Raw genomic sequence first — 26665 nt, forward strand, 5'->3', positions numbered from 1 at the left:
CACTCTAAGTCCACTTACTATGTTTTCTAATATTAAACTTTTAATGAGAAAAAAAAATGGAAGACAGATACTTTAAAAAAGAAAATGGTGAATAAATTATTTTATTGTAATATTAATCAGAGAGACACTAAAAAAGGAAATTGGACAAATTTTGCAAAATGGCAATTTGAAAATGGAAACTGGTAACGGGATTAAGATTAGGATTAGGCTCTGGTTGGTGTCTGATTGTTTGTCGCTTTCTCTCTCTTTGTTAACCTCCCCTGCTGTGATTCCTCTGTTTTCTTTCCCCCTGATTCATCTTTCTGCTTCTTTCCCTGTAGTGTGATAATTATATCTCATGGTGTTGTGTTGCTCTGCAGGTGCTGCGTTATTTTGACTACGTTTTCACAGGGGTCTTCACATTTGAAATGTTGATCAAGGTAACAAAGTATCACTAAGTGTGTGTGTGTGTGTGTGTGTGTGTGTGTGTGTGTGTGTGTGAGAGAGAGATAGACAGTGTCTGTGTTTTTACTTTTTTTACATAATTGTATTATTGTGTTTTTGCGTATCTTTCTTTTTTTGTTATTTCTGTGCCTACGGGTATATTTTGTGTATTTGTGCTGTGTGTCTGTGAGTGTGTTGTGTAAATTACTATGTGTGTGTGTGTGTGTGTTATATTTGTATGGATTTGTTTGCGTGTTGTACTGAGTGTGCTCTGTGTCTTCCAGATGGTGGTGCTCGGCTTGTTTCTCCACCAGGGCTCCTACTTTCGCGACTTGTGGAACATTCTGGACTTTATAGTGGTTAGTGGTGCTCTGGTGGCCTTCGCCTTCACGTAAGTGCCCCCCCTACCCTCCTGTTCATCATCTTCACCAACCCCACACACACACATCCCACCCTCCACAGAAAGACCCTTGTCGCACAGCCTTGTGCGTCCGATACATCAGGCATTTCTGATCTTTCGCTCCTATTTTCTGATGTACTTCAGAAATCATCATCTCCTGTCCTTGTCTTTCTGCTATCTACTCTTTCTGTCTTTCTGTCTTTCTCTCTCTCTCTCTCTCTCTCTCTCTTTCTTTCTTTAACTAGTATCTGTAGTCTTGTCATTGTCTCTTTATGTCCCTCCTCCCTGCATTCTACCCTTTCTCCATTTCCATATCTATCTCCTCACTGGTCATCATCACACGTGGCATCATATGAGCAGGTCTTTCTCTACGTTTCATTGCCACCTTCATCCGGACAATCACCCGTGATCCTTAACTAACATATTTTCCTAATGTCCTGGATGAACCCCACCGACCTCCGACCTACACTCTAAAAAATTAAAAAAATGCTCCTCGTACCGTTTTGCTTTTTCTTGATTCTGCAATCTTTGGGGGACCTCAGAGCGTATCCTGAGGTACTCCTTTGAAACCATTATCACAGTACTTTCATAAATCTCTTAACTCTTTGGATCGTTCTTTTGTATTTCCAAGTAAGGAACCCAAAAGTACTGAAAGTAAAATTAGTTTTTAGAGTGTAGTGACACTGTCTTCATCACCTTTCAGCCCCCCACAAACCTTGCCTGAAACAATCACCTCACACTAATCCCGAACATCATTCCCCTTAACTGTCTAACCCTAACCCTAATACAATATAAAGCACCAACATTTACTTTTTCCCAATCTTCCTTGCTCCTGTTCCCTTGTGTCGCCTATTTGCCAATCCATGCCGCTCTGATATTTCCACCAACCAGGCCGTGAGTCATCCCTTCCTCTTTTCTTGCATCTAAAGCCCTGACTCTGATCCCTCAAACCTTTGCTTAGCAACACTCACCCAAGGTCCTTCACAGCTTTGGCTCCTTCTGATGCATTCACCTCCTTCCAGATACCTTTCAACCCCCTCTTTTATAGAGTCTCTCCTCCTCTCTATCATTACATTTTGCGCGTCTTCCAGATTTCCCTACCCCACCCCCCTTACACCGGTATTATTCCTAACATACAGCAAAGAGTGTGAGGGAACAAGGGGATATTGACTCGCTTTAAGTGCTCTCAGTCAACCTCTCCAAACCACCTACTTCAGCAAACAGAAAGGGGAGTTTTAACTGAAAATGCAGTTGCTTCCTTGTTTTGGCTGCCTTTTGTTAACTTGCTCCAACTCCAAGCTGGTCATGCAAAATTGTTACCTCACGGTCAGTCCAATTCATCCTGTCAGGCGATCATCATAAAACCACAGGATCCTTCAGAAGAAAAAAAAAAAGTTTATAGCCATGCTAGCAGCACAACAGTGCTTTGAGCTAAATGCTAATGCTAACATGCTCACAATGCCAATGTGATTATGCTAATGTTTAGCAGGTATAAGCTATTCAAGGTCCACCATCTTAGTTTAGCATTTTAGCAAGTTAACGTTTGCTAATTTGTAAGCATTTACTGTAAGAACAAGAAGTCTGTGCTGACCCTGCTAAAACATATATTTATTGTTCCAGGCTGGTAGCACCATAATGACTTAAAAATACATAATGGAGTGGCCGGTTAGCTCAGTTGGTAGAGCGGGCACACATATGCAGAGGTTTATTCCTCGACGCAGAGTGTCCAGGGTTCGAGTCCGACCTGTGATGATTTTCCTGCATGTCTTCCCCCTCTCTCTCCCCTTTCATGTTTCAGCTTTCCTATCGAATAAAGGCAGCAATGCCCAAAAAAAATTATATATATAATGGAAAGCAACCAGTTTCTTGTATTTGTTTTACAATTTGTGAAATAGTAAATGAAAGAAGAAATAGTACAAAATTGTGACAATTTATGTCAAGTTGCACATTCTTGCCTTGAATTTGCGTGCTGTATGTTAGGAACAAGTGTCACTCATGGCTCCCTAGCTTGCCATTATCCTGACCCCTAACCCAACCCCAGCCTCCACCCTTGTCTGAACATAACCCCTATCGTCCGTAAAGAACCCTTCAGCCCTTCCAAACTCCACCACACACACACACCTTTCAACCCCGCCCATTCAACAACCATTAAAGCCAACATCCTGCCTCCAAACCAACCACACCCTCGCCACTTCATCCTCCTCCCCCGTCCTCCGGGCTGGAGGTCCCTGACGGTCAGTCCGTGGGGGTGAGGGCGCCCCAGACACCTTTAACCCTTTAAGTGCCCAGGCCTATCGGTTCGCCACTGGGAAGAACGCCACCTTGGCTCACCGCCTCGTCCCCCGCTCTCTCTTTTACGCCCACACACTCAAACACAAACACACATACCCATCCGCCGTTCTGACCATGTTAACCCGGAGGCTCAGGTATTTAACTCTCCTTCCTCTGCACAACCCGGGGAAGTCAGACTGAACGTGGGAGGGAAGGAGGGAGGCATGCTGGGGCAGGGTGTGGTGTGGGTGGAATGAGTGTTTTTACATGTATGCTAAGGCATTATATAGATAAATACATATTAGTCAAATATGTATGATACATGCAACTGGAGGGGCTGAATGTATGTTTGTCTTCGAGAAAAAAAAACAAGGAGTGAGCGAGAGAGAAAGAAGCTTGTGTGTGCATCCTCCTCAGCTCTGTCGATGTCCAGTGCATGTCTGCCTTGATGACTGCATGAACCTGAACACAACCTGTGATGCAGTAGACGGCATCCCTCAGAACTATGTTAATGATGTTCGGAGTCAGTCACAGGCAAAGAATGTGCTTAAGTATGTTCTGTGAATCATAGAGCTAATAGCTACTGTCAAAGTGTGTTCAGATTGGATGCAAAGCTGCTTTTAAAAGATGGTGCCATTGCTTAAAAAGCCAATGGGAATACATGAGTGAGACAAACAGATGCAGATTTGCTCGAGGTCGCATGAACTGAGGTCGAAATGCGCAAGTTGAAATTGTTTTGGTGTAGTTCTACAATTTTTCTTGCTGTCAACAAATTCCATGGAAATATTTCTCAATACTTTCTGATATCCGCATGCGTCTTTGGCACTCAACCAAGCCTATTTGTTTTTACTTAAGATGTAAATCTTTCAAAATTTGTCATAAATGTGTAGTTTAATTTCTAGAAAAGACAAAGTTAGTTTCTAAAACAAGCTGGGCACTGTAGTTTTTAAGACACTTAATCAAAAAGTAAATAGTGCATTTGTTAGAAAACATTTTCAGCCACAAATAAATATATTTTAAGCTTTTACAACAGCAGGACAGTGTATGTGGGATCGACTCTATACACACGCCAACTATTGCGTGTCTCTCAGTCCTGGAACAGGAATCCCTCTGTTCCTCTTCCTGAGCTTTCTTTCATTTTCATTTTGACCCCTTGGGTCAAATTTTTGATTTGTGATATTGGGCTGTATAATTACAATGGCTTCGACTTGACTCAATGTAAATTATAGTGCCTACTTTCATTGTAATGAAGGAACATGTAACCTAGTGCAACAATAGTAGGAGCAATTCATTGTTAGCTTTAGTCTTTTCAAGGGATTTCATTTCTTTTGACGGTGAGAAAAATATTGAATATTGCGATCATTATCCTTTAAAGTGGACAAAAAAAAAATCACAAAGTTGTTTGACTTTACTGATATGTGCAGAGAGAAGCAGAAAAAGGTAAGAAACGGTTGGAAAAATAACAGAAAGACCCGGTCAATTTTGAGATCAATTTCATTCCGAGCTGCGTAGTTGGTGCATATGTTGCTAGCTAGGGACAGCTAAAATCTAATGGAGTAGAACTATGAAGACTTGTGGATGCAACGCCACTTCTCGCTTATCAGCGTGGACCAAGACAACCCTTGTGCAATTAAATTAAAACATTTCAGCTTTTGGACACTTTATGTTCTTATAGTACATTGCAGGACCTGTCATTTCACAATGCCTTGAAAAAACAATTTACTTGCATCTCTTATTAAAAAAAACAACAGAGGCAGACACCTACACTGCACCACAGCCAGTGGTGTTATTGGCTTAACTTAGCACTCAGTCTGAACACACCTCTGTCTTTAATAGAAATATAAGTTATAGTCGTGTTCTGAAAGCCTTTGTCACTATGCATTCACAATGTCAGCGACTAGAAGCCTCAGCCAACGTTAACAATGGTTGACGTGCTTTCCTGATATTCAGAAAAGCTGTCGGCACCTTTAACTTTGTCCTACAACATCATGCACAGTCCATTATATGTCCTACATAAAAAATGCTATTGGACAGTATTAAAACAATGTTGTTGCTCACAGTCTGAATGCAGAGTGAACGGTGTTCAAGGAAACCAACAGCAGCAAATGTAAATCCAGCAGCAAGCAGGATGGGGAAGGTGCACATACAAGTTGTTTAAGGTGAAGCTTTCAGGAGACAGGGGGTATGAATTTAAAGTGATATATTACTTTGGTTAAACATTTCCCACCTGTGTCGAAGTCAACCTTTACTGTTACTGTATCAGATCGGCCAATAGCACCAGTACCAATAACTGCAAACAAGAATACAATGACATTATCATCCAGTACAAGCATTTATTTATTTTTTTACCTTAAATGAGATTTTCCACATACTGTTAAATTACAAATTAAAAGCAGTAGAGCGGCACCAGGCACAGGTTCCCAGAAAGACGCACAATGATGGTGGACAGATCATGAACTCCACGCTGTAAATATGCAGCAAAAAGTGGAATTGTTCAATCAAAGTTAAATATCACAAGCAGCACAAAACAACAACAGCAAAAGAAGTCAAAAATCGCTCCACTGCTGCACCCTCCACGGCATGACTCCCTGCCAAAGTGAGGATGCCTCCTCCTCTCCTTCACTGGTCCCCTTCCCTCCTCCCCTCCTCTCCCTCCCACTTCCTTAATCGCCCTTTCCGTTCCCTTTTAGGATGCTCTCCCATCTTTGCCCCCCCTCATCTTTGCCTCTTCTCTCCACCCTTCCTCCCTCTCCGCCATCTCTCCTCCTTTGCCACCTCGCTCCCACCATCTGCGCCAGGGCTGAGTTACAGTACAGTTTTGCTTAAGGGGCGAACTCTTCCCACACACCTTTGAAATTTCATGACCTTGTTTCAAAGCAGGTACTTAACCGAACCATTGTACAGAGAAGAGTTTTAGCATGGTCGCAGTGCAATGGTTTCATATTTTTATGGGTTTTAAACAAAACAAAAAAGCGCTTCTGGCACCCTTCATCCTCCGAGTAAATGCTAAAAGAAGCAGTGACTGAGAACTGCATGCAGTCGCAGTACTCTGTGAGAATGCCTTTTTCTTTCTATTGACGGTGTGCGTGTATGGGACAATACACACAAATCCTGGTTTCTTGAGTTCCCACTCGCGACGGCTGTCCCGAGTGTATGCTCTAACATGTCAAGAGAACCTGGAACCGGCCGCTTGTAAAGATTTTTTTAACGTCTTTTTCTTCCCCTGTGCAGATGTGCATGAAAAAGAGCGTTGATAAAATCCCACTAGATGATTGCAGATCTAATGAGGGCAATTTGTGCTGTAGGCCCGGTCTAGTAATTGATCATTATGGTGTGATAAGATAAGAATCGGTGTAAATGGATGCAGCAATCGAGTTTCCTCTTCCAACCGTGAAGGTAATTCTTCATAGAGCTGGTAGCACAGCAGGCCACAGCAGAAGGCAGCCAGGAGGGAAGGAGGGTTTGCACATCCAGAGTCTCAGCCAGGGGCCAGATTCACAGAAATGCTGAATTACATGTTTTTTTTAAAGATGATTGTTATGTGCAGTTCTGATAGAATAAAAGGGACATCCTTCGATGTTGTAAAGCAAGGGGAAGGAATTGAGGTAAAACGCTCAGTTCATATCAAATATATTTATATATTTTTCATTTATTTTACTATAATATATGTACGGGGACTTAACTGATGTTAGACTTTTTCAGATTATATAAATTGTTTTAAGGGTTACCTCGTTATTTAAGAAACTGAAATGGTATTTTACCAATTACTTTCTCTGCATATTGGATTAGCACACATATAACTTGTAAACATATGCTATGGTGTAAAATCTCCCAGTGCTTACAGTATGTAAGCCTTTTTGATGATGTCTAAAGTGGACAACGCACAAAGAAATCCATTTAACAATAATTATGCAATTTAACATCAACATCTGTATGCTTTATTATCATAATTATAGTGAGCCATTCTTGAGCAGCCCCTATCCAACGAGATTTTTCATGCCCCAACATTTTTGTAATTTTTTTTTAATCAGACATAACAATGTGATAAACATGAAGATAAATCAGGGCATGGATATACTGTCAAGTACGCCTTTGGGTGGCTAATAGTCTCTCTTTCAATTGATCGATATGGTTTCATTTCTGTAGCTGTGATAAAATCTGCAAACACTTAGGATTTTATTTATCTAGATTTTATCTAATCTATTGTTATCTTTGTTAGATTTAACTATCTAATCAAACTGAATGTTGTGTCAAAAGGATGTGCAGGTTCACATTTAGATTATAAAGGGCCATGGTTGTGATCGGATCCTAAAATCCATTGAGATATATAGTTTTATTTAACTGAAGATTAAGATAAATCCATGTAATGATGTAACAGGATGTTGGCAAATAACCCAACTGAAAAACTCTTAGGTGCTTTGATGTGTATGTGCAATGAGAAGGAAATTGTGCAATGTATACTCTACAAAACATAACGTAGGACATATCTACTGTCGTCATAGAGACAAGAGATGGGTGTGGGAGGGGGAGGTTGAATGAGAGGGAGTGATGTGTGTATAGAGTATGGGTGGTTAGTGGGTGGGTGGGTGGGTGGGGGGGGGGGTTCTAAGCGGGTGTGGCCATCTTGCTGTCCTTCCTTCTTTGTCTGTCTCTCATATGGATGTATTTTTCCCTGTTTCTACCAATCCCCCTCTCTCTTGTCTTGTGTCAATCTTTCTCTATCTATGTTTGTCTGTCTGTGTGTGTGTGTGTGTGTGTGTGTGTGTGTGTGTGTGTGTGTGTGTGTGTGTGTGTGTGTGTGTGTGTGTGTGTGTGTGTGTCTGTCTTTCTTTGTGTTTCCCCCTCTCCTTCCTTCCCTTCCTCCTCTTCTTCTTCTGTCTCTGTCCCTGTCTTTCTTTCTGTCGCTGTCACTGACTCTCGCTGTCTCCACCTTCGGTGAAACTCGACAGGACTAGCACCCGGTAAAGTTCTTCCTCTGTCCTCCTCATCCTCCTCCGCTCTGTCCCCCTGCTCTCCACCACCGGATCAGATTGGCTTCTCTCTCTTTCTTTCTTTGTTCTTCTGGTCGCCCGTACTCATTCTCGCCGTATCGTAACTTGTCTTATTCATCACCACCTTAACCACATGCCACAGAAACTGCAAAATAAGCCTACTATACTGCCTGTATCCCCATTCTCAAGAATGAGGCTGTCAATCATCTGTGCAGGATGGTCAGGAAAACTGCCTTGAGTCTCAAGCCTCATTCTGACCAAAAATAGTGCTACTTAAAAAAAGGGAGAAATAAAAAATGCAAAGGGTTGCATCAGTGTGGGTGTGTTTCCACATGTACCAGTGAGAAGATGAAATACGATCCTGGAAGTTCAGTTAGATTGTCAGTAATAATTTCATAACAATAATTTGTGTATCCACCCCGTGATTCGGATCCGCTCCTTATCTTATTGGTTCTTCCTTGGCCCATGCTACAACCGTCCACAAAGTTTCATGAAAATCGGGCCGGTAGTTTTTCCGTAATCCTGCTGACGCAAACAAACCAACCAACCCGAAAAACATAACCTCCTTGGCGGAGGTAATACAGTCAGTGAGGAAAGAATTTACAACTTTGGAAAGTTACCACATCCGCAATCACTTTATCCTCTGTCTTGAGAATTGCAAGGTAAACAGAAGAATTGCACCGGCCACGTTGTAAAGTAATCTACTAAAATGTACAACTGTACGTATTTGATTGGCCAATGCGGTGCGTTATGCAACAGTATCATGCATGAGTATTGAGACAGGCATTTGGTGCATCAGTGTTATATGAGAATACAGGGACATGCTATATCCTATACTTTTGGGACATGCTGATCATATGGATAAACAGCTCCAAGATCATATAGCAGTGTGCTGCAGTCACAGTATTAGAGTTTAGAGACCATGAAAGCCTCCATTGTTGGCAACCATTGTAGACATCAATCCAGCCTTTCAACAGTGAAGGACGAGAGTATAGAAGCCTTTTACAGCCACCTTTTAGTCCCACAGGGGTTGAGTTTTTAATACTTAAAACATAGATTTTGTGTGGCGTATCACCTCAATTTTAGTTTAAGGAACACCCCATTTCAGTCAAACTCTGTTTACTAGGGGTGCTAAAACAGAATGCAGCGCACGAACAATGCTCACACATCAATCGTGAGACTCAAAGAGCTGTTGCCCTTATCATTATGCTTGGTGTGTGTGTGTGTGTGTGTGTGTGTGTGTGTGTGTGTGTGTGTGTGTGTGTGTGTGTGTGTGTGTGTGTGTGTGTGTGTGTGTATGTGTGTGTGTGTGTGCGTGTGTGCGTGCGCCCTCTAATACCTTTGGCCTTACTGGGCTTTACTCTAATACTCCCGAGCTGCTCTGATAGAGAGACCTCACTCTTACTCAACTTCAAAGGAGGAAGGCCTATTGATTATTGATTGAGTCTTACTCTTGCACACACACACACACACACACACACACACACATACAAACCCCTACATGCATACACATAGAACGTCCAAGGCTCAGACTCAATCAATTAGCCTTGAATTGAATTGTCTTACGTTTTCTGCCATGGGAACTGAGTTCATAGTTAAAAGAGCGAGCCTTGATGGAATACCTCTCTTCTGCTCATGCTTGGCAGGCATCCAGGCGCTCCCTGCCTTGTTTTGGTTTTTTAAATGGCCCATCCACTTACTGTAAAGATCAACTCGGCTATTTACTCCCTTGACACCACAATTTTTCCTCACCGGTATTGGTTTATGGGCGCACAAATCATAAGCAGAATGTTCAGTTAAGGGGTTCACAAGCGCATTATAAAACACACGACCGAAGGCTCTAAACCGTTTCCTCCGGTCGCTTTTCAGTGGCTCGTTTGACGCCATTGGTGCAACGTGTTTGTCTGTGTAACGACATGTGATGTTGTGTTCTGCAAGCGACATCACATGTCCCACGAGTCTCACATAGGCTCCGTTTCCTGTGCTCGTTCCCTTCGCTTCAGGTTGCGGTCCTGACCCGAAGAAAAATCATTTTCTGAATTCTGAATTTGAACGAAAGGAAGCTATGTGAAACATATCAGGATCAGGTCATTTCGTGTTTCCAAATTCAGGATTATATCAGCATAATCCTAGCCATGTTGAAGTACATGTTTCCACATCTAAAACTCCCCATTTCTTGCGAAGAACTGAACAGCGTGTTTCACAGAAAAAGAAAGAAAGAGGTTTGGCTGGGCACTCTACCGGGAGATGCCTGTCGATATGGAATGAGTGAATGTCTATTGTATCATGGTGGAGATTAGAACAAGTGATGATGTCCATGAAACCAAACGGTCAGGGAACTGATCGCGTTCCCTCCCACTGGTTTCATGTTTGACGTGCACTTCAACGTTTCTTTTTTCTGCAGAAGAAGAGACTGTAAGAGCCTTGATTGTGCCCACCGATGCAGTGTAGTTTTTTTTTTTGTCATATCATGTTTTGCTTTTACTAAGATTGTCACTATAGAGGTTATGTTTAAGATAACCTCAACTTCATAATAGCAGAGGGTGCGGGGAGAGCCCTTTATGATTGCTCCATCTCTTCATTCCTCCACCCTGCTCGCTAATTCTCCTCTGACATTGTTGTTGTTCTTTGGCTGAACTCTAGGGGAAGCAGCAAGGGCAAAGACATCAGTACGATCAAGTCCCTTCGCGTGCTGAGGGTGCTGCGTCCTCTGAAGACCATCAAACGACTCCCCAAGTTAAAGGTAGGGCTCATCAGGTCTGTTGGTGAATCTCCCTCCAGTGGCTGCATACGTGAAGTTGATGTTTCTATAATAAGTCATATCAGGTGAACAAGGCTTGTCTCATTTCGACCCGTTGTCATTCCCAACTCGTCAAATGCAGACGCTTGGTCAGTGGCTCTAAGCGTCAGATACTTACGCAAAAATCACCCTTCAGCGTCGGAACTTTCCACCGGTTGCGGAACGGCTGCGGAACAGATCATATTCCCCTGCACTACACCTTGAAAACACAGCACAGAGTTGATTCCCCTCTACTCATCTGGATGGAAACTACCTGGTGTTGGTTTTGTGGTTCTATTCTACGTGAATTCGCGAGATCTCGTGGGACTCGGGACTTCAGCTGATTATTGACGGACGGCAGAGCACGGAGCCGTTCCGCAGCCGGTGGAAATTAGGAGTAACATGACCTAGTATTAAGAGCGACAACAGTAGCGAGTATGATAGAAGACCGAAAAACCAGATAAGGAGGCACGTCGGGGTTGTGGATGGAACTTTCACCCAGGAGACCCGTTCTTGTCCCGTTCTTGTCCCGCGTGTCACTGAAACGTTCATTTTGTAACCCCATCCACGATCTTTTCCTAAACCTAACTGTCCCGTTCTCGTGCCGCATGTCAGTTAAAACGTACGTCCCGACCCACAGCGTCAAAAAGTGACACCAAGAGTCCCGACCAAGCGTGTCTAAATATGACACCAAACGGCTAGACGCTAAAGGAGGCTTTTTTTTACATCCGTAACAAACGGCATGCTTCTGAATTCGGCACAGAAATAAAGCCTTCTCTTGCAAGAATCCCTTCAAAATTCACTGAATTCCTTAAAAGATGCGGACCCTAGAGTGGCACACAGCTTAAAGTGTATCTGTGAAAAATTGTGAAAAAAAAGTTTTTTAGTAATTGGAATAATGACACATTCACTCTTTTATTTCTCAACACTTGTGTTGGTGAAAACTGGTGTTTTTTTTTGTGGATTTGTCAATTATTTTATTTACTGTAATAACAATGCAATCACCAAAGTAATTTCTGAGATCCCAAAATGTGGCGGCATTACTGAAATGTTGTCCAACAGTGCAAAAAACACAAAACTGTTAGATCATCTGACAGATTTAAAATAAAAAAAAATCCTACAGGTTAGCAAATTCAAGGCGAACAGTTAACTTTTTCCCCAAACTGTCCGTCATACACATTCATTAGAGTTTCTGTCAGAGTTAAACCGGTGAGTCAGCCTACAAATACAGCTGTAGTGGGGTTTTTAATGTCTCCTTCTGTGCCTTGCAGGCTGTGTTTGACTGTGTGGTCAACTCTCTGAAGAACGTGCTGAACATCTTGATCGTCTACATGCTCTTCATGTTCATCTTCGCTGTGGTGGCCGTGCAGCTCTTTAAAGGCCGATTCTTCTTCTGCACGGACGAATCCAAAGAGTTTGAGCGGGACTGCAGGTGGTTTCAGAAACCCAAACACACAGTGTGCAATTCATAACTTTCGGAAAACATGTTTACGTCAAAGGATTTGTCCATTTTTTAGTTTAAAAAAAAACTACAATGAATTTAGTATGAGTGTTTTCCATGCAGTGCCAAGAATACTTTGCAGTATTAGTGTCAGCCAGTAGTTGTTTTTACACGATGTCATGTATCAGAAATTAGCATTTTTCATCTTTCATCTGATTTGCACAATGTGTATCAAGGTCTTCTCATTTATTAAGATACATTGTTTTATGCAAAGTAACATCATGTTTTAGCAACCTTTTTGTATTGTTCGTGCTTGAGGTGCATGCAGTACAGTATGCTACTCTCAAAATACCATAATTACCCAATATCATAGTGCCACGGATACTTTGCACACAGCATGGATTTAAACTTATGTAAATGAGAAAAATATCACTTAGTCACTTGATCAGTTGTATGCTGCCACCTAGAGGAGTTTGGTGGAAAACTGTAATAAATTGTGTTATTCAATGAGGAACATTCACTCTGAAAGGCTTTACTAACCCTAACTTCTCATCACGTCAAATATAAACAGAGATTAGAAATATAGGGTGTATGGTAGTCCTGGTGCTTTTCTACACTTCTATTTCTGGCTGTTTTTCTTTACTGATTGATACTTATGTTGCCTTTTCATTATGAACCATGTGTTTGTTCCTTCAGGGGCGAGTACTTGGTGTATGATAGAGATGAGGTTAAAGCTCAGAAGCGGGAGTGGAAGAAGTACGATTTCCACTACGACAACGTGGCTTGGGCCCTGCTCACCCTCTTCACTGTCTCCACTGGAGAGGGGTGGCCGCAGTGAGTGGAACGCACTCACACACACACACACACACACACACACACACACACACACACACACACACAAATGTTTCCACGCATATACAGTAACATGTATATCCCGCATTAAGAAACACAAACTGCTCACAGGATGGCATCTTTAAACTTGTTCTTGTTATAATACACTTTCCAATTAGAGATCCTACTCACCACTTGCCATTACTGGCATAGTGTGTATCGTTTTTGCTTCTACATGTATTAAAGTGCTCATATTATGCTTTTATTAGGCTATTCCCCTTTCCTTTATTGTGTTATACACATTATCTTTTTGTTCACGTTATAGGTTTACAAAGTCAAAAAGCCCAAAGTCCACCCCAAAGGGACTTACCATCTTCTAGAGAAAACACTGTTCCCAAACTGCTCCAAACAGCTCTGTTGTAGTCCAGCCTTTACTTCCGTGACGAGCGTGCGTCACTTTGTAACACACGTTATAATGCTTGCCTAGCTGCTAGCATGGCACTCCCTTATGCTCTGCAACTGACTAGCTAGCAGTACTTTCTGCGCATGTGCGACTCCCAACAAAGATGTTACAGAAGTGAGATGTCTCGCTCTGTAGCTAAAACAGAGAGCTCAACACACAGGGTGGAAAGAGGAGCTGCAGCAATGTGCAGTACAACAAATATATGGTGTTTTCTGAAAATTAAACCACATATACCTATTCTGGTACAACCTCTAAATACAATTATGAACCTGAAATGAGCATAGTATGAGCACTTTAATCATGTAATAGAAGCAAAAAAATTCAATAATAATCTAATTTTAAACAACCGCTATAACCCAAAAGGTTGTAAGATGTTGCAATAAAGTAATTCACAGTAGTCTAGATTTTGCCAGTGATGATTATGTTTGCAATATCTAGAAATATCTAGTCAAAGAGATACATTTAAACCATAAATGCGAAGCTGAAACAAACATGCTGTGGATTAATGACGTATTTACTATAACCAGTTAAGCTTATTTGGGAATTTCTATATACATTTAGTGGTAAGAATTATTGAAATGATTTCATACATGAATGAAACCAATATGTACTTAATGTTGTTGAACACATCACCTTTTTGTTGCATTTGATTTGATTGGAATGTCATATTATGCTATTTAATATTCAAATAAAAAGTAGATACGTTAATCTGAAAACACTCAACAAACTAATGCGTGGATGTAAGCTTCCCTGAACCCATAACTCATTTTTGTTTTTTTTCTTTCTTTTTTTTCTCTCTTCCTCTCGCAGGGTGTTAAAGCACTCGGTGGACTCCACCTTTGAGAATCAGGGCCCTAGCCCGGGTTTTAGGATGGAAATGTCCATCTTTTACGTGGTGTACTTCGTTGTCTTCCCCTTCTTCTTCGTAAACATCTTTGTGGCTCTCATCATCATCACCTTCCAGGAACAGGGGGATAAGATGATGGAGGACTACAGTTTAGAAAAGAATGAGGTGAGGAGATGTGCAGAATCTCTGAATGTTTTACATATCTAGTGTCAAGTAATTTTTATTCTTTATTTTCCATAAACAGTCACACAGTAAATTAGACAAGACAGCAATAAAAAAAAGCAAAAAAGCAGACATAAAAAATAAAATAAAATAAATAATAATAAGCATATTGCACTCCTTTGTATACTGCTCCCTTATGGACTACGTTTAAAAAGGCAAGCATGCAGAAGCTCAAGGTTGCTTATAATGACTGTATGAGGATACTGCTCAACAAACCCAGGTGCTCTAGTGCAAGTGACCTGTTCTGTAATGCGGGGGTCAGCACCTTCCAGGCATTGTTGAGGAGTCTGATCTACAAATTCCTTTGTCGCCTGAACGTCTCCCAGAACAGCATTGTTAATGCTGCTGGCAAATCCTAGCTTCAGTGCCATACGATACCGATCATCACTATGGAAACACTGGTATAAGTGTCTCTTATAGAAATGCAGTATTGTTGTTTCTTTTGTTTTTATTGTATGTTGTATGTCATGTCTGTGTCTGTCTTCTGGCAATAAAATTGATGATGAAATACACACACACACACACACACACACACACACACACACACACACACACATATACATAGGTGGAGGGCTGCCAGAGTATCAGAGCGCAAGATCAAAGCGTGCTCAGATTAAGGGCGTAGCATAGCAGCAAACACACACATCAGACATTTAGGTCTCATCACGCAAGATCAAAAATGGTTTGGAAGTATTTTTGTGAATTCCTTTTGTCAAACCAAATCTGTTCAATCGTAGCCATAGAAAGCATGTCATTGAGCCTGAAACATGGGGACAGTAAAGACCTCCAACTGAGTAATATAGATTTTTTTTGGCTGCAACCATGCCTAGTCTAATGATTGCTTTATGTTGGGGAGGAAGGGCCTCCGTACTGTCAGAGCAACCAAGAATAGCCAGATTATAATCTGTCGGAATATTTGTCTGGCATTGTTTAGAAAAAAAAAAGACCTAATAGTGGACAGTGCCAGAATAAGTATGACAGTGATCCCTCTGTGATACCACATCTGTGTGTCAAGTCTTTTTTTTTTTTTTTTTTTTTTAAGCTTCTTAAAGAGTTAAAAGTAACGTAGCTGTAACTCTTCCCTCCTCTCCGTTTCCCCCCCCCACAGAGAGCCTGTATAGACTTTGCCATCAACGCCAGGCCTTTGACTCGCCACATGCCCAAGAATAAACTGAGCTTCCAGTACCGCATGTGGCAGTTTGTGGTGTCTCCGCCCTTCGAGTACAGCATCATGGCTCTGATCGCGCTCAACACCATTGTCCTCATGATGAAGGTACACGTCTGTCTCTCAGTGTGGAATTGGGTTGTATATTTTAGCATCACAAAGGTATTCCAGAGTAGGTGTGATCACAGGGAAAGCGTTGACTGTAACTACGGCTGCTCGATTATGGAGAAAAAAAAAATCATGATCACAGTTATTTTGGACCATATTAAAATCACGATAATTTACTCACGATTACTCATTGACTTTTGGAAAAGATGTTGCATTTATTGAAAATACCGTGAAACAGTTCAACTAATCAACAGTGAAAACACCTTGTGAACTGTGATATTTCCCTTCATACTTTTTCCGTTTGAACTTTTAGAATTCCTTAAAAGTATATCCTAGCTTGCACTATTTTTTTTTCTTTTCTTAGATTCAGATTTAGCTTTTACTTGTCGGTTTTGCTGGGTTTTTTTTGTTATTTAATGAGCATTGTTGGAGGTGCCTCAGGCTTACAATTTTCATTGTCAACTACTCCTTCTGTTATTGTTGTGCACATGACAAATAAAGAACCTTGAACCTTAAAACCCATAATATGTAAAACGAGTGTGTGATGTTTAGCTTACATCACACTAGCTAAGCTTGTGGAATTGTAATTAAAAAGGCAGATTATTGGAGCTTTAGATTCCTACTTTTACTGTTCTTATTCTTTTTCCACCATTTTTTGTTTCCGTGTCTCTAGTTTGACGGTGCATCAAAAACATATGATGAGGTCCTGAAGAACCTCAACATCGTGTTTACCACCTTCTTCTTCATGGAATCAGTCCTTAAGGTCATCGCTTTCGGCCCTCTGGTAAGGCACACACACACACACACATGGTGTTTGGTGTTTTTGCCCCCAAAGTCGCCTTCCAGGCAGCGCAGCAATGGTTATGTTTAGGGTTAAGGTTTGCCTGGAAGGCGACGTTGGAGGCAAAAAACACCAGCGAGCCACACACACACACACACACACACACACACACACACACACATATATTGCTTATCTAGGTTGACCCAGTCTATATGCTTCAGTGTTTCATCCTATTATTCATTTATAAGGCGGAATGTTTTGGAAGACAGATCTAGAGCATGTTCTTCCTGCCTCTGAAAAACCCAGAGCATACCGTGTTGCACAGCAGTCACGCTATCAGCCTCCTGCCAGCCTGTCTCCATCTGTAACAACACCACCATTGGCCAGGGCGTGTCCCTTACCCCCCCCCCACACACACACACACACACACACACACACACACACACACACACATACTCCCTCCCTCCTGGCCCGCAGTGCCAGTAGGATGCCTTCACCGTCTCTCTGTCTTCTCATTGGGCTAATGTCTCCCACTGTCTCACTGTTCTCTCTTTCCCAACAGAATTTCTTCAGAGATGCCTGGAACATTTTTGATTTTGTCTCCGTCCTTGGAAGCATCACTGACATATTAGTGACAGAACTAGGGGTAAGTGCTGCGGAGTGTCTGGATGACACTTTACTTGATGGTTGCAGGCGAACTCTAGTTGATGATTTGTCGCGTGAAACGGGTTCGGTGGACTCAAAGGAAAAAGGTCTAAACCAGTCTTTTGATAGATCTGGGGTTTCAATTTTATTCCCTTTGTTCTCAGTAAATATACATTTTGAATTAATTTAGAGGAATCTCCTGATATAATTGTTGTTGTAATCTTGACTACCCTTCTCTACTCTTTGGAGTCTTAAAGTGGCCCACTGTGTAGTTATCTTTTGCTCACAGCCCTCAAAATGCTGCTAACCTACTGAAATCCTTTAGCAGAACTTTCTCCCAAAATTATGATTTTTTATTTTTTTTTATTCATGAGTTATTTGGAGAAGCCTAGAGACCGCCGTTAACATTATTTTACAAGGAAAAGATGTTCAATGCTAAGAAAGATTATAAAGTTGCACTTAAGAATGATTAAGGTCCCACACAAACCTCAACATATCGTTTTTACACTTTGGATTAAACATTCAAGATAAAGATAAACAGGGAGCTAATTGGCGGATTTTGTTACCTTTGGACAGAGCCTGGCTAACTGTTTCCAGTCTTCATGCTAAGCTATGCTAACAATATTTATCGTACAGAAACAAGAGTGGTATTGATCTTCTAATCTAATTCTTGGCAAGAATGTGAATGAGTACCAAAAAATGTTAACTATTCCTTTAACTAACGTCTGTTGTACATTTTTGTTTCCTTTTCTGCTAAATTTAATCTAGCTGTCTGTCAGACTGTAAATGGTACAGGCAGATGGATTCCTGATGCCAAAATGATTAACAGAGAAACTGACATTAGCTAATTGTAGCTTGCATGTATCAATTCGTCAATGTGTGTGTATATTTGATGTGTGTACATTAGTCTATGGAAGAGTTCACTCCTTTAATCTTTGATGTTATTTATCTGGTACTTTCATATTCTTTTTCATTATTTGAGATTATTTTCATCTCAAATTCTTCAAATATGTCTTTTTGGAGCAAAACCTCTCATACAACTTAATTGCCTAGTTCTGGATTGGTGTGCGGCATTCCTTCAACCCCAAAACGTCAACTAATTATAAAGTCCACATTCAAATTACAGCCCATGTAGTATCTGTAAGTGCAACGGGAGGAGAGACATGCGGCGTCTGATGTTTTGGGGTTAAATTTGTACCGATCAATGATTGTGTCTTTAATGTGCTGGCGTCCACTCATGTTTATCTCACTGTTCTCTTTGATTTTGGTGTTTGTATGTCTATCAGTGTGTTTTATTCTATACATTTGAACTTAATATGATTATAGATGTAAGACTCAATATTTTTTATAAGATTTATAATATTCAATACTTTAACAATTTCAGCCCCTCTCTGTTGTCCAGTTACTGTATTGGTTTTTACCTTACACCAAACAGCGATTTGGATTTTGTGTCTGGTTTTCCGTTATGAATTTACAAAACCTTTCTGACGTTTACTGAAGACTTCTTCTCATTCACACTGACTTGATTAGGAGTAAGTGTGGTAATTACTGCAAAACCACAGTGTTTCCAGATGATTCAAAGACACCCTCTGGCCATGTTGGACGTGCTCAATTGACATCTTAGCTGTCTGAAGAGACATTAATTGACATCAGTGGTGTTTTCCACAGTGAACTGATCATTTCAGACATCCGATTGATTCTCTGTCAGCTTGCAGCAGCACATCTGATCTTTGCACATCAAGCAAAAGCTTGTGTTGGCTAGTAATCACAAGTGGCAGGTTGCTTGGTTGCATAATTACCTTGTGGGCAAAGCCCAAAACCTGCTTTTACTTCAGGTTAACTAAGCTTCTTGTGACAGTTTTGAGGACTCTTCATTTCCCCAAAATTAAACAAAAATCTAACAACACCCAAACAGTCCCTTTTTCCTTTTTTCCACTGACAAACAGTGTGAAGATTGCCAACAAATCTAATAAGGAGAAAAGAAGCCTCTGCACACTTAGGTGTAGTGCAAACATTTACCTATAAAGGCAAGATTTTGGTCTCGAGCCGTATATCCAAAAGCTTAGAGAGCACAGTCTCTGTCATGCAAGTACAGGAAATGCAGTTTCCAATTGAGTTCCAAAAACACATGCAACTCACATCAGGCAATCAAAATGACAATATAAATACATGTCAGTGAAAGGGGAGGAAATATTGTACACCCTTTGCAAATGCTTGAATACTTTAAGGTTAATGATTTACGTAACTTGAAATATATACTTTTTAAAAATAGCAAAATTAGATTTACCTCACACCTGGTAGGCAGAGCAGAACCCTTTAATGGACCCATTTAGAACAAGCTTGTTACTACCCAATGCTAAAGCTAACCGAATAAGATGTTTACTGATAGAGCTGGCATCAAATAGGGGCTGAACATGCTGTATCTCAAAACACTATCGTTAACTTCTGTTGTTGACTTGAAGTTGTGTTTCACTGCCTTTATCAATGACACCCATAATGATTCCGTCTTCCTCTTCTATCTCTTTACATGCTTTCTTTAAACCTCTCTACTTTGTTGGCGCCCTACGCCCCTCCCACTTCCTCCTCCTCTGATAAAATCCATCCAATCAAAATGCACTATGAAATCCTTCATCGTGTTCTCCATCCGTGCTGCGCCATGACATGTGGTGGTGGTGCTGTGATGATGATGATGATGATGATAATGATGGTGATGGTGTGCCCCATGCCCCTGCCCAATAAAACACACGACCAACCCTCCCCTTCCCTCACAAAAATGTCTCTCACCCACTCACAATGTACTACAACTTACCAATAAAACTTAAAAATATAACTCCCTCCCAATTCATCTTTCTACATCTTGGCACATGTAGAATCTGGTTGGTTTGTAATTTATCTCTCAAAGCTTTTTGCTGCATCCTCATTGGTCATGCATACCCCGCCCACCCCTCCAACCCATTCCTTACCCCCCCAGTCACCCACTCCCCTCCCCCCATGACCAGTCTTATCCTTGACACCAGTGCATGTGCTTCCTGGATGATGACTTTTTAAACTCTGTACCTGATGACATAGAGAGGTTCATTATTAACGTAATACTTTTTTTTTTTTTACACATACTTACATGCACATTCAATTCCCTGAAAAAACTTTTGGAGGTACAGTATAATATTCAGTTTACCAGTTTATTACTCGGATCTGTACACAGGGAAAGCAAAGGCTTCCTGGTCACTGGGCTTAATTCATACCCAAAATCTCCAACATTTAGCTAATTTTCCACCCAGGTGGATTGGTGCTAAAGAACAGGGGGCCGCAAATGTTTTCTGCAAACTAATCTTCCATATTTGGCTCCTGGCAACAGATTAGGTACACATGGATCTGCTTCAAGATGTAGTTTACTGCAGTTCTACCCGCGGCATCCGTGTGGGTTAGTGCAGCTGATCGCAAATATCACATTTGATAAAACTGCAACAAGTTAATAATTCACACTATTTGCAAAAGTACAGTATGAGTGTACGCACATTTGTGTTATCATGACAACATTAGCTGCTAGTATTTACTAGTACTTGGCTCATGTTAATCTTAAATCTGATGCAAAGTGAAAAATTTAAATCCCACACACTCTTAATGCAACTAAATAAGTGAATGTGTGAATCAGAGCTTAGGATGTGCTCGGCCCCCACTGGCCCCTACTGGTCTGCATGTAGGCCAGTTCTTTTCCTCAAAAAGTATGCTGACATGCCAAACCATGCCTGCACTGAGGCTGCTCGCTAGTCCTTCCTCTCCCTCCTCTCCCTCTTCATGCTCCTCTTCCCACCTTGCCTGTCAACCACAAAATGCCAGGGCCTCACCACGGAGTTTGGCTGTTGAACGTTACATATTATTCTCTCTGTGACACTGTTAAGAAAGGACAAGCAAAAATCAGCAACTCATTGGGCTGAATTCATGTCGAGACCGTAGCGCCGCAGTGTTTGGGGCCATTTTCACACTTGGTCTAGATACTCGAGTCTTTTCTCAGGTTGGTTTCTTCGGTCATTGAGCAGAGCGAGTCATTGCTGCAGGATTCTTTTTACACCCGAGAGTCACTCGTAACACCCTTGATAGATTTTTACGACAGAAATCTTCAACAACGTAATCATCCCCTACTGGACGTAAAGTTGAGTTTTTAGCAAGTTTTGCAAACATCAAGAAAAGTATATACGTATATGCTTCATGATGTTTATGCTAGTGCTTTAGTCACAAAACCACGTAAACAGTCACGATTGGGCGTGTGCCATGTCACAATTCCACAACATCTTTAATCGAGACACATGTCCAAACCATTTCAGAATTGTTTTAACCATTTTCTTTTCTCCTAATTTCAGTATTCCCATTGCACCCAGTGAGGGATGACGTTAATGCGCCATGTAGATCTCTAACATTGCACACGGGCAATAACATTTGCAGGCTCCAGAGCATGCTCAAAGCCAACCTAAGACCATGAACAACACTTTTCCAAACATACTAAACTCTCGGACCAGAGAGAACAAACCTCCAAGCTTCAACCCAAGTATGAAAAGGCACAAAGTTTCTCCTCCTCTTATGTAATACACAGTGGCTGCTGTTCTCTGGAGATGAGCCACCAGATTCAGGCTGATTTTGAAAAGAAAACTCCCCAAACATTTGAAAACATTCGGTGTCACAGACAACCCTAAGCCACGCTCTTTGGGCCACAGACGTGTGTGTGTGTGTGTGTGTGTGTGTGCGCGCGTGTGCGTGGTTGACAGGCACAGTGCATTGTGCTCCATCTTGTGTGGCCTGCTTGCCCCCCAGAGATCAGTGCATTTGGTTCTTTAAAAAAAAAAAAAAAAAAAAAAAGCATTCTGCTGTACCAGATTGGATGATGACCTTTAGACTCTTTGAATTATGATTTTCCTTATTTCCTCTCTTTTTTTTCCTCCTTTTGTCTTTTCTTTGTCTTTTGACCTTCTCTCTGTCTTTCTCCCATTTGTACTTGTATCTACTAAGAGCCATTATGTTTGCAGTTGGTTATGTTTTGTTGGGTTTGGACCCCCTCCCCCTCTCCCCCCCCCTCTCTCTTTCTCTGTTTCTCTTTGACCTCTCTTTCTTCCGCTGTTGTTTTTTGTTTTTTTTTGCATTTGGTAGAGGGAGGTTGTGCACGCGTCGTGTGTTTGGTCAAACTGACCGTGTTCTCCCTCTGCGATGTAGAATAACTTCATCAACCTGAGCTTCCTGAGGCTGTTCAGAGCAGCTCGCCTCATCAAGCTGCTGAGACAGGGAGAGACCATTCGCATCCTGCTGTGGACCTTTGTCCAGTCCTTTAAGGTATTCAGTCGTTAACAGATACACACATTATGTATGTTGTCCAATAAAGAAGCAGTCTTGATTTTAACTCGCTTTATAGTTCACGTTCTCATTTCTCACTAATCTCCTGTTCCGCTCCTCTAATCCCATAGTAAATAAACCCTATACTACAATTTACATCAATACACGTAACAGCCCTTACAAATCCTTCCTCTCTCTTCATCTTCTCTGGTAGGCTCTGCCGTACGTGTGCCTGCTCATTGCCATGCTCTTCTTCATCTATGCCATCATCGGCATGCAGGTGAGCACCGCTATATCTGCCTATTTGAATATTCAATTGCATATGTTGTTATATGACTTTTTAGAATATATGTTCGACATATGTCAAAAATGTTCTCTGCACATGTGTGAACACCATATAAAATGTTCACATCCTTTAACTACTTAAACATACAGATTTGGCTATTTGCCAGTTACAAATAAAAGTCTTGTATTCCAAAATTACAAGTGAAGAACTAAACTAACAGCACAGAGGTGATACCAGCAAAATGTCCTCAAAGTATCAAAACGAAATACTTCTTACTTCTAATACTTCCTATGCAAGAAACAGTAGCTCCAGTCTGACCTTATACTGCACCTTGTAATGCCAGTTTATTGTTACTGTACTGATGCATTAATGTGTAACGCAACATGTTAATGCTGCAGCTGGTTCTGGAGCCATTTGGAATATTTGATATACTGCAGAATGGTTTAAATTATTAATTTGCACCAAGTCTGTTTTATGTAGGTTTTGTATGTAAAATCTGACTCGGCAAGATAATAATGCTGTCAAATAAATGCTGTGGAGAAAAAGTATAATATTGGCCTCAGAAGTATAGGAAAGTAGAAGTAGAAGTGCAGCGACATAGATTTATCCAAGTAAGTAGCTCACAATATTTAATTACTGTGATGGAGTAAAATACAGATGTAGCATTTTAAAATCCCCACCACAGCTCCTGTTGTTACTGCATTGTTTCAACTTTATCATCAGAGTAAAGAATATACGGTAATGTTTTTTTTTTTCTCTTCTCGTGGTTTGCTTTCTTTCTCCGCTGTTTATGAGTTTAGTTGTTTGGGAATTTGGCGCTAGATGACGAGGGAGAGAGTGCCATCAACGAACACAATAACTTCAGGACCTTCATCATGGCTCTAATGCTGCTGTTCAGGTGCGTCTTTTAGCCTCTCTTTTTCACACATGTAGGCTATATTATTTCGTTCGCACAAGCCTCCTTTCTCTAAAAACGTGAAACAGATCTAATCCCCACGAGGAGGAGTCTTTTCGTCTGTGATCCTTAAATAATTGCCATTGCACACTGCCACCTCCTATTTTATGTCAACATGTTCAACTCTAGCTGCATGTCAACGTGTCTCACAGTCCTATTGTGTTTTTTCATGTGTGTGTGCGTGTGCGTGTGCGTGTGCGTGTGTGGGTGCGGGTGCGTTTGCATGTGTCTAAATGTGTATTTATCCTTGCTTGCATGCTGATGTAAAGGACCTGCACCATTGTGGAGATCTTGAAATAAAATAAAAAAAATAAAAAAAACTACGGCACTGAAATAGTTGTTGTGATTACATCAGTTCTTGTCTGCAGATGCTATTTCCATGATTTCTGGAATTTATCAATGTATCTTCTTTCTGATGAATTCTCATGTCCCCAAAGCTGCGCCATAGCAGTATATACTCTGCATTGTTTGAGTAGATGCCTCTCGCACATTACTATCAATGTCATGCTTTCTTCTGTGTGCTCACTCTTTCATGATTTGCTGTGTGTTTTCCCCTCGTGCAGGAGCGCTACGGGCGAGGCCTGGCATGACATCATGTTGGCCTGCCTGGGCGGCAAGGAATGCGACCCGGCCTCAGGGAACAAAGACCCTGAATGTGGCAGCACCTTTGCCTACACCTACTTTGTCTCCTTCATCTTCCTCTGTTCTTTCCTGGTGAGCAAAAAAAACAAAACACGGAATGTCCCTTTAACTTAAAAAAAAAAATATATATTGGTTACACTTTACTTGAAGGTATCCACATAAGAGTGACATGACACTGTCATGAACGTGTCATAAACATTATAAACAAGTCATAAACGTTTATGACATAACGCTTCTTTTAGTAAGTGTCATTCGGTTTTTGTCATGACAACTTATGGATATGGTTATGGTTAGGATTCATGTGTTCATGACAGTGTCATGTCACTCTTATGTAGATACCTTCAAGTAAAGTGTTACCAAAATATTAATCCATTTACTTCTCCTTACTAGAGGGTGTAAAGGAAAACCTAAAGTGAATAATATCATATATTTCTCAGTCATCCCTCTCTGCTTGGTGTTACTCCATAGTGTTAAAGTGTGGATTTATTATGTAATCCTGGCTACCGTGTTCCAAGATGGCTACCATGTCGTGTGGCCAATGACACATTGTTGTGCATTAGTGTTTCATTGAACCAAACTGTTCGTCCTATCAACATGGCATCAAGACTTTGCGTAAACATGCACGCCACTTTCCTAAAGCCAAATGGCATGTCATCTGTACGCATTTTGAGCTATCCACGTGCAGTGGATGTAAACATCGTTATTGTGTAAAAAACAAATAATAATAATAAAAAAGGTTGGGTTTAGGAAAAGAACATTGGGAAAGGCTTTAGTATTATTATTATTGGGCTACGGCGATAATTCGCACGTAACGTAGGTCAATGGAGGCCAAACGGGCGTTGCTAAACACACTATAAAGCGATTATGCGTCTTCATAACACGCCAAAATGGCATACGAATTGGCGTGTCATACATACGCCACTCCATGAGATCAGTCTGGTCCTATCGACTTCACACTGTGTTGACAACACATGCTAAACTACTTTATAATTGGCTCTGGCTGCTTTAGTGTCTTGTCATCAAATTTAACAGGGGTGTCTTCATCAATGGAAGCCTATGGGTAAAAATTGTTGTTAGGGCGGCAGGGGATATATTGCAGTACTGCAGCTGACTACAAGGGAAACATTGGCAGCAAGGCAACTCTGCCTTTCCATATCCAGCTGTAGATAAATGGTTCAACTAACATGTTCGTCGTCCTGCTTCATTTCCTTGACATATCAGTCATCTGGGATTTCTCACTTGGTTTCAAAACAGACATTTCGTGAGCTTAGAATTATAAGGTTCTATCTCCACTTTTGGTCGAAATTAAATTTTTGACATAATCTGATCCATTAGGTGTTTATTAATGCCTGTGTGGTGTTATTTTTGTAAGAAAAATATTTTGTTAGTTAGTTATTAATAGTAGATTATACTACATAACTGTTTTGCCAGCTGGGATGTAAAAACTTTGATGCTCAATACCTCAGAACTACCCTAAACGGAGATAGAACCTTATAATTCTAAGCTCACGAATTTTGTCATCAACATTAAATATGGACTATGGGACTTTTACGTGTAAACGAACGTACACTACAGTCAAGCCCTTGCCAAAAAAGTTCACAGAATGTTGAACTGAAGTTGTGGTTTCAGGGTTTTTAGAGCGACATTCCCGTACTGGCTCATCGGAAGTAATGCGTTTTACGTCACCCAGCCAGAGCTAAAAAGGGTCAGGAAGAGTGGCGAGACCATAGGGACGGAGCAGCAGCTGGGAGTATGGCGAAAAATCCTAAGAAGCAAAATTTCTGGAGTGAATGCTCCAAATAAAAACTAAAGTCAGCATTCAGAGGAAGGATTAAATAAATTAAAAAAAAAACAATTGAATGAAGATGAAGAGAGCGCTCCTGGGGATGGAGGAGATGCAGCGAGTTCACCTGCAGACATACTGTACGTCATAAACACGCATCAACGGCGTTTGTGTAATTACTCTCCAGAGAGGGGGACAAAAGCTCAGCATTCCAGCTTTAAAGTAACTCAAGTGACAAAAACAATTCTCCAAACCCGATCTACCATTTGTCTTGCATCTAGAATCCAGTAGTGTTCGATTATTAAACCTTAAC

The 26665-nt window shown here is 41.1% G+C and overlaps 1 protein-coding gene across 2 annotated transcripts in view; it reads left to right on the forward strand.

Annotated features, from left to right (window-relative positions):
- The window catches only part of cacna1ab (calcium channel, voltage-dependent, P/Q type, alpha 1A subunit, b), a 223386-nt gene that overhangs the window by 159903 nt on the left and 36818 nt on the right, over positions 1-26665 (forward strand). Inside the window, exons 26-40 of one of the 2 annotated variants that reach the window (XM_039794714.1) lie at positions 360-419; positions 708-814; positions 1715-1717; positions 8044-8055; positions 10729-10828; positions 12136-12296; positions 13002-13139; positions 14410-14611; positions 15777-15941; positions 16615-16725; positions 17285-17368; positions 22570-22686; positions 22901-22966; positions 23773-23870; positions 24491-24641. In XM_039794714.1, the coding sequence (XP_039650648.1) occupies positions 360-419; positions 708-814; positions 1715-1717; positions 8044-8055; positions 10729-10828; positions 12136-12296; positions 13002-13139; positions 14410-14611; positions 15777-15941; positions 16615-16725; positions 17285-17368; positions 22570-22686; positions 22901-22966; positions 23773-23870; positions 24491-24641 (1575 nt within the window). The remainder of the gene's footprint in view (positions 1-359; positions 420-707; positions 815-1714; positions 1718-8043; positions 8056-10728; positions 10829-12135; positions 12297-13001; positions 13140-14409; positions 14612-15776; positions 15942-16614; positions 16726-17284; positions 17369-22569; positions 22687-22900; positions 22967-23772; positions 23871-24490; positions 24642-26665) is intronic. The other variant, XM_039794706.1, reaches the window with a different exon arrangement.

This window comes from Perca fluviatilis, chromosome 1 (genome assembly GCF_010015445.1).
Source record: "Perca fluviatilis chromosome 1, GENO_Pfluv_1.0, whole genome shotgun sequence".
NCBI classification, from domain to species: domain Eukaryota; kingdom Metazoa; phylum Chordata; class Actinopteri; order Perciformes; family Percidae; genus Perca; species Perca fluviatilis.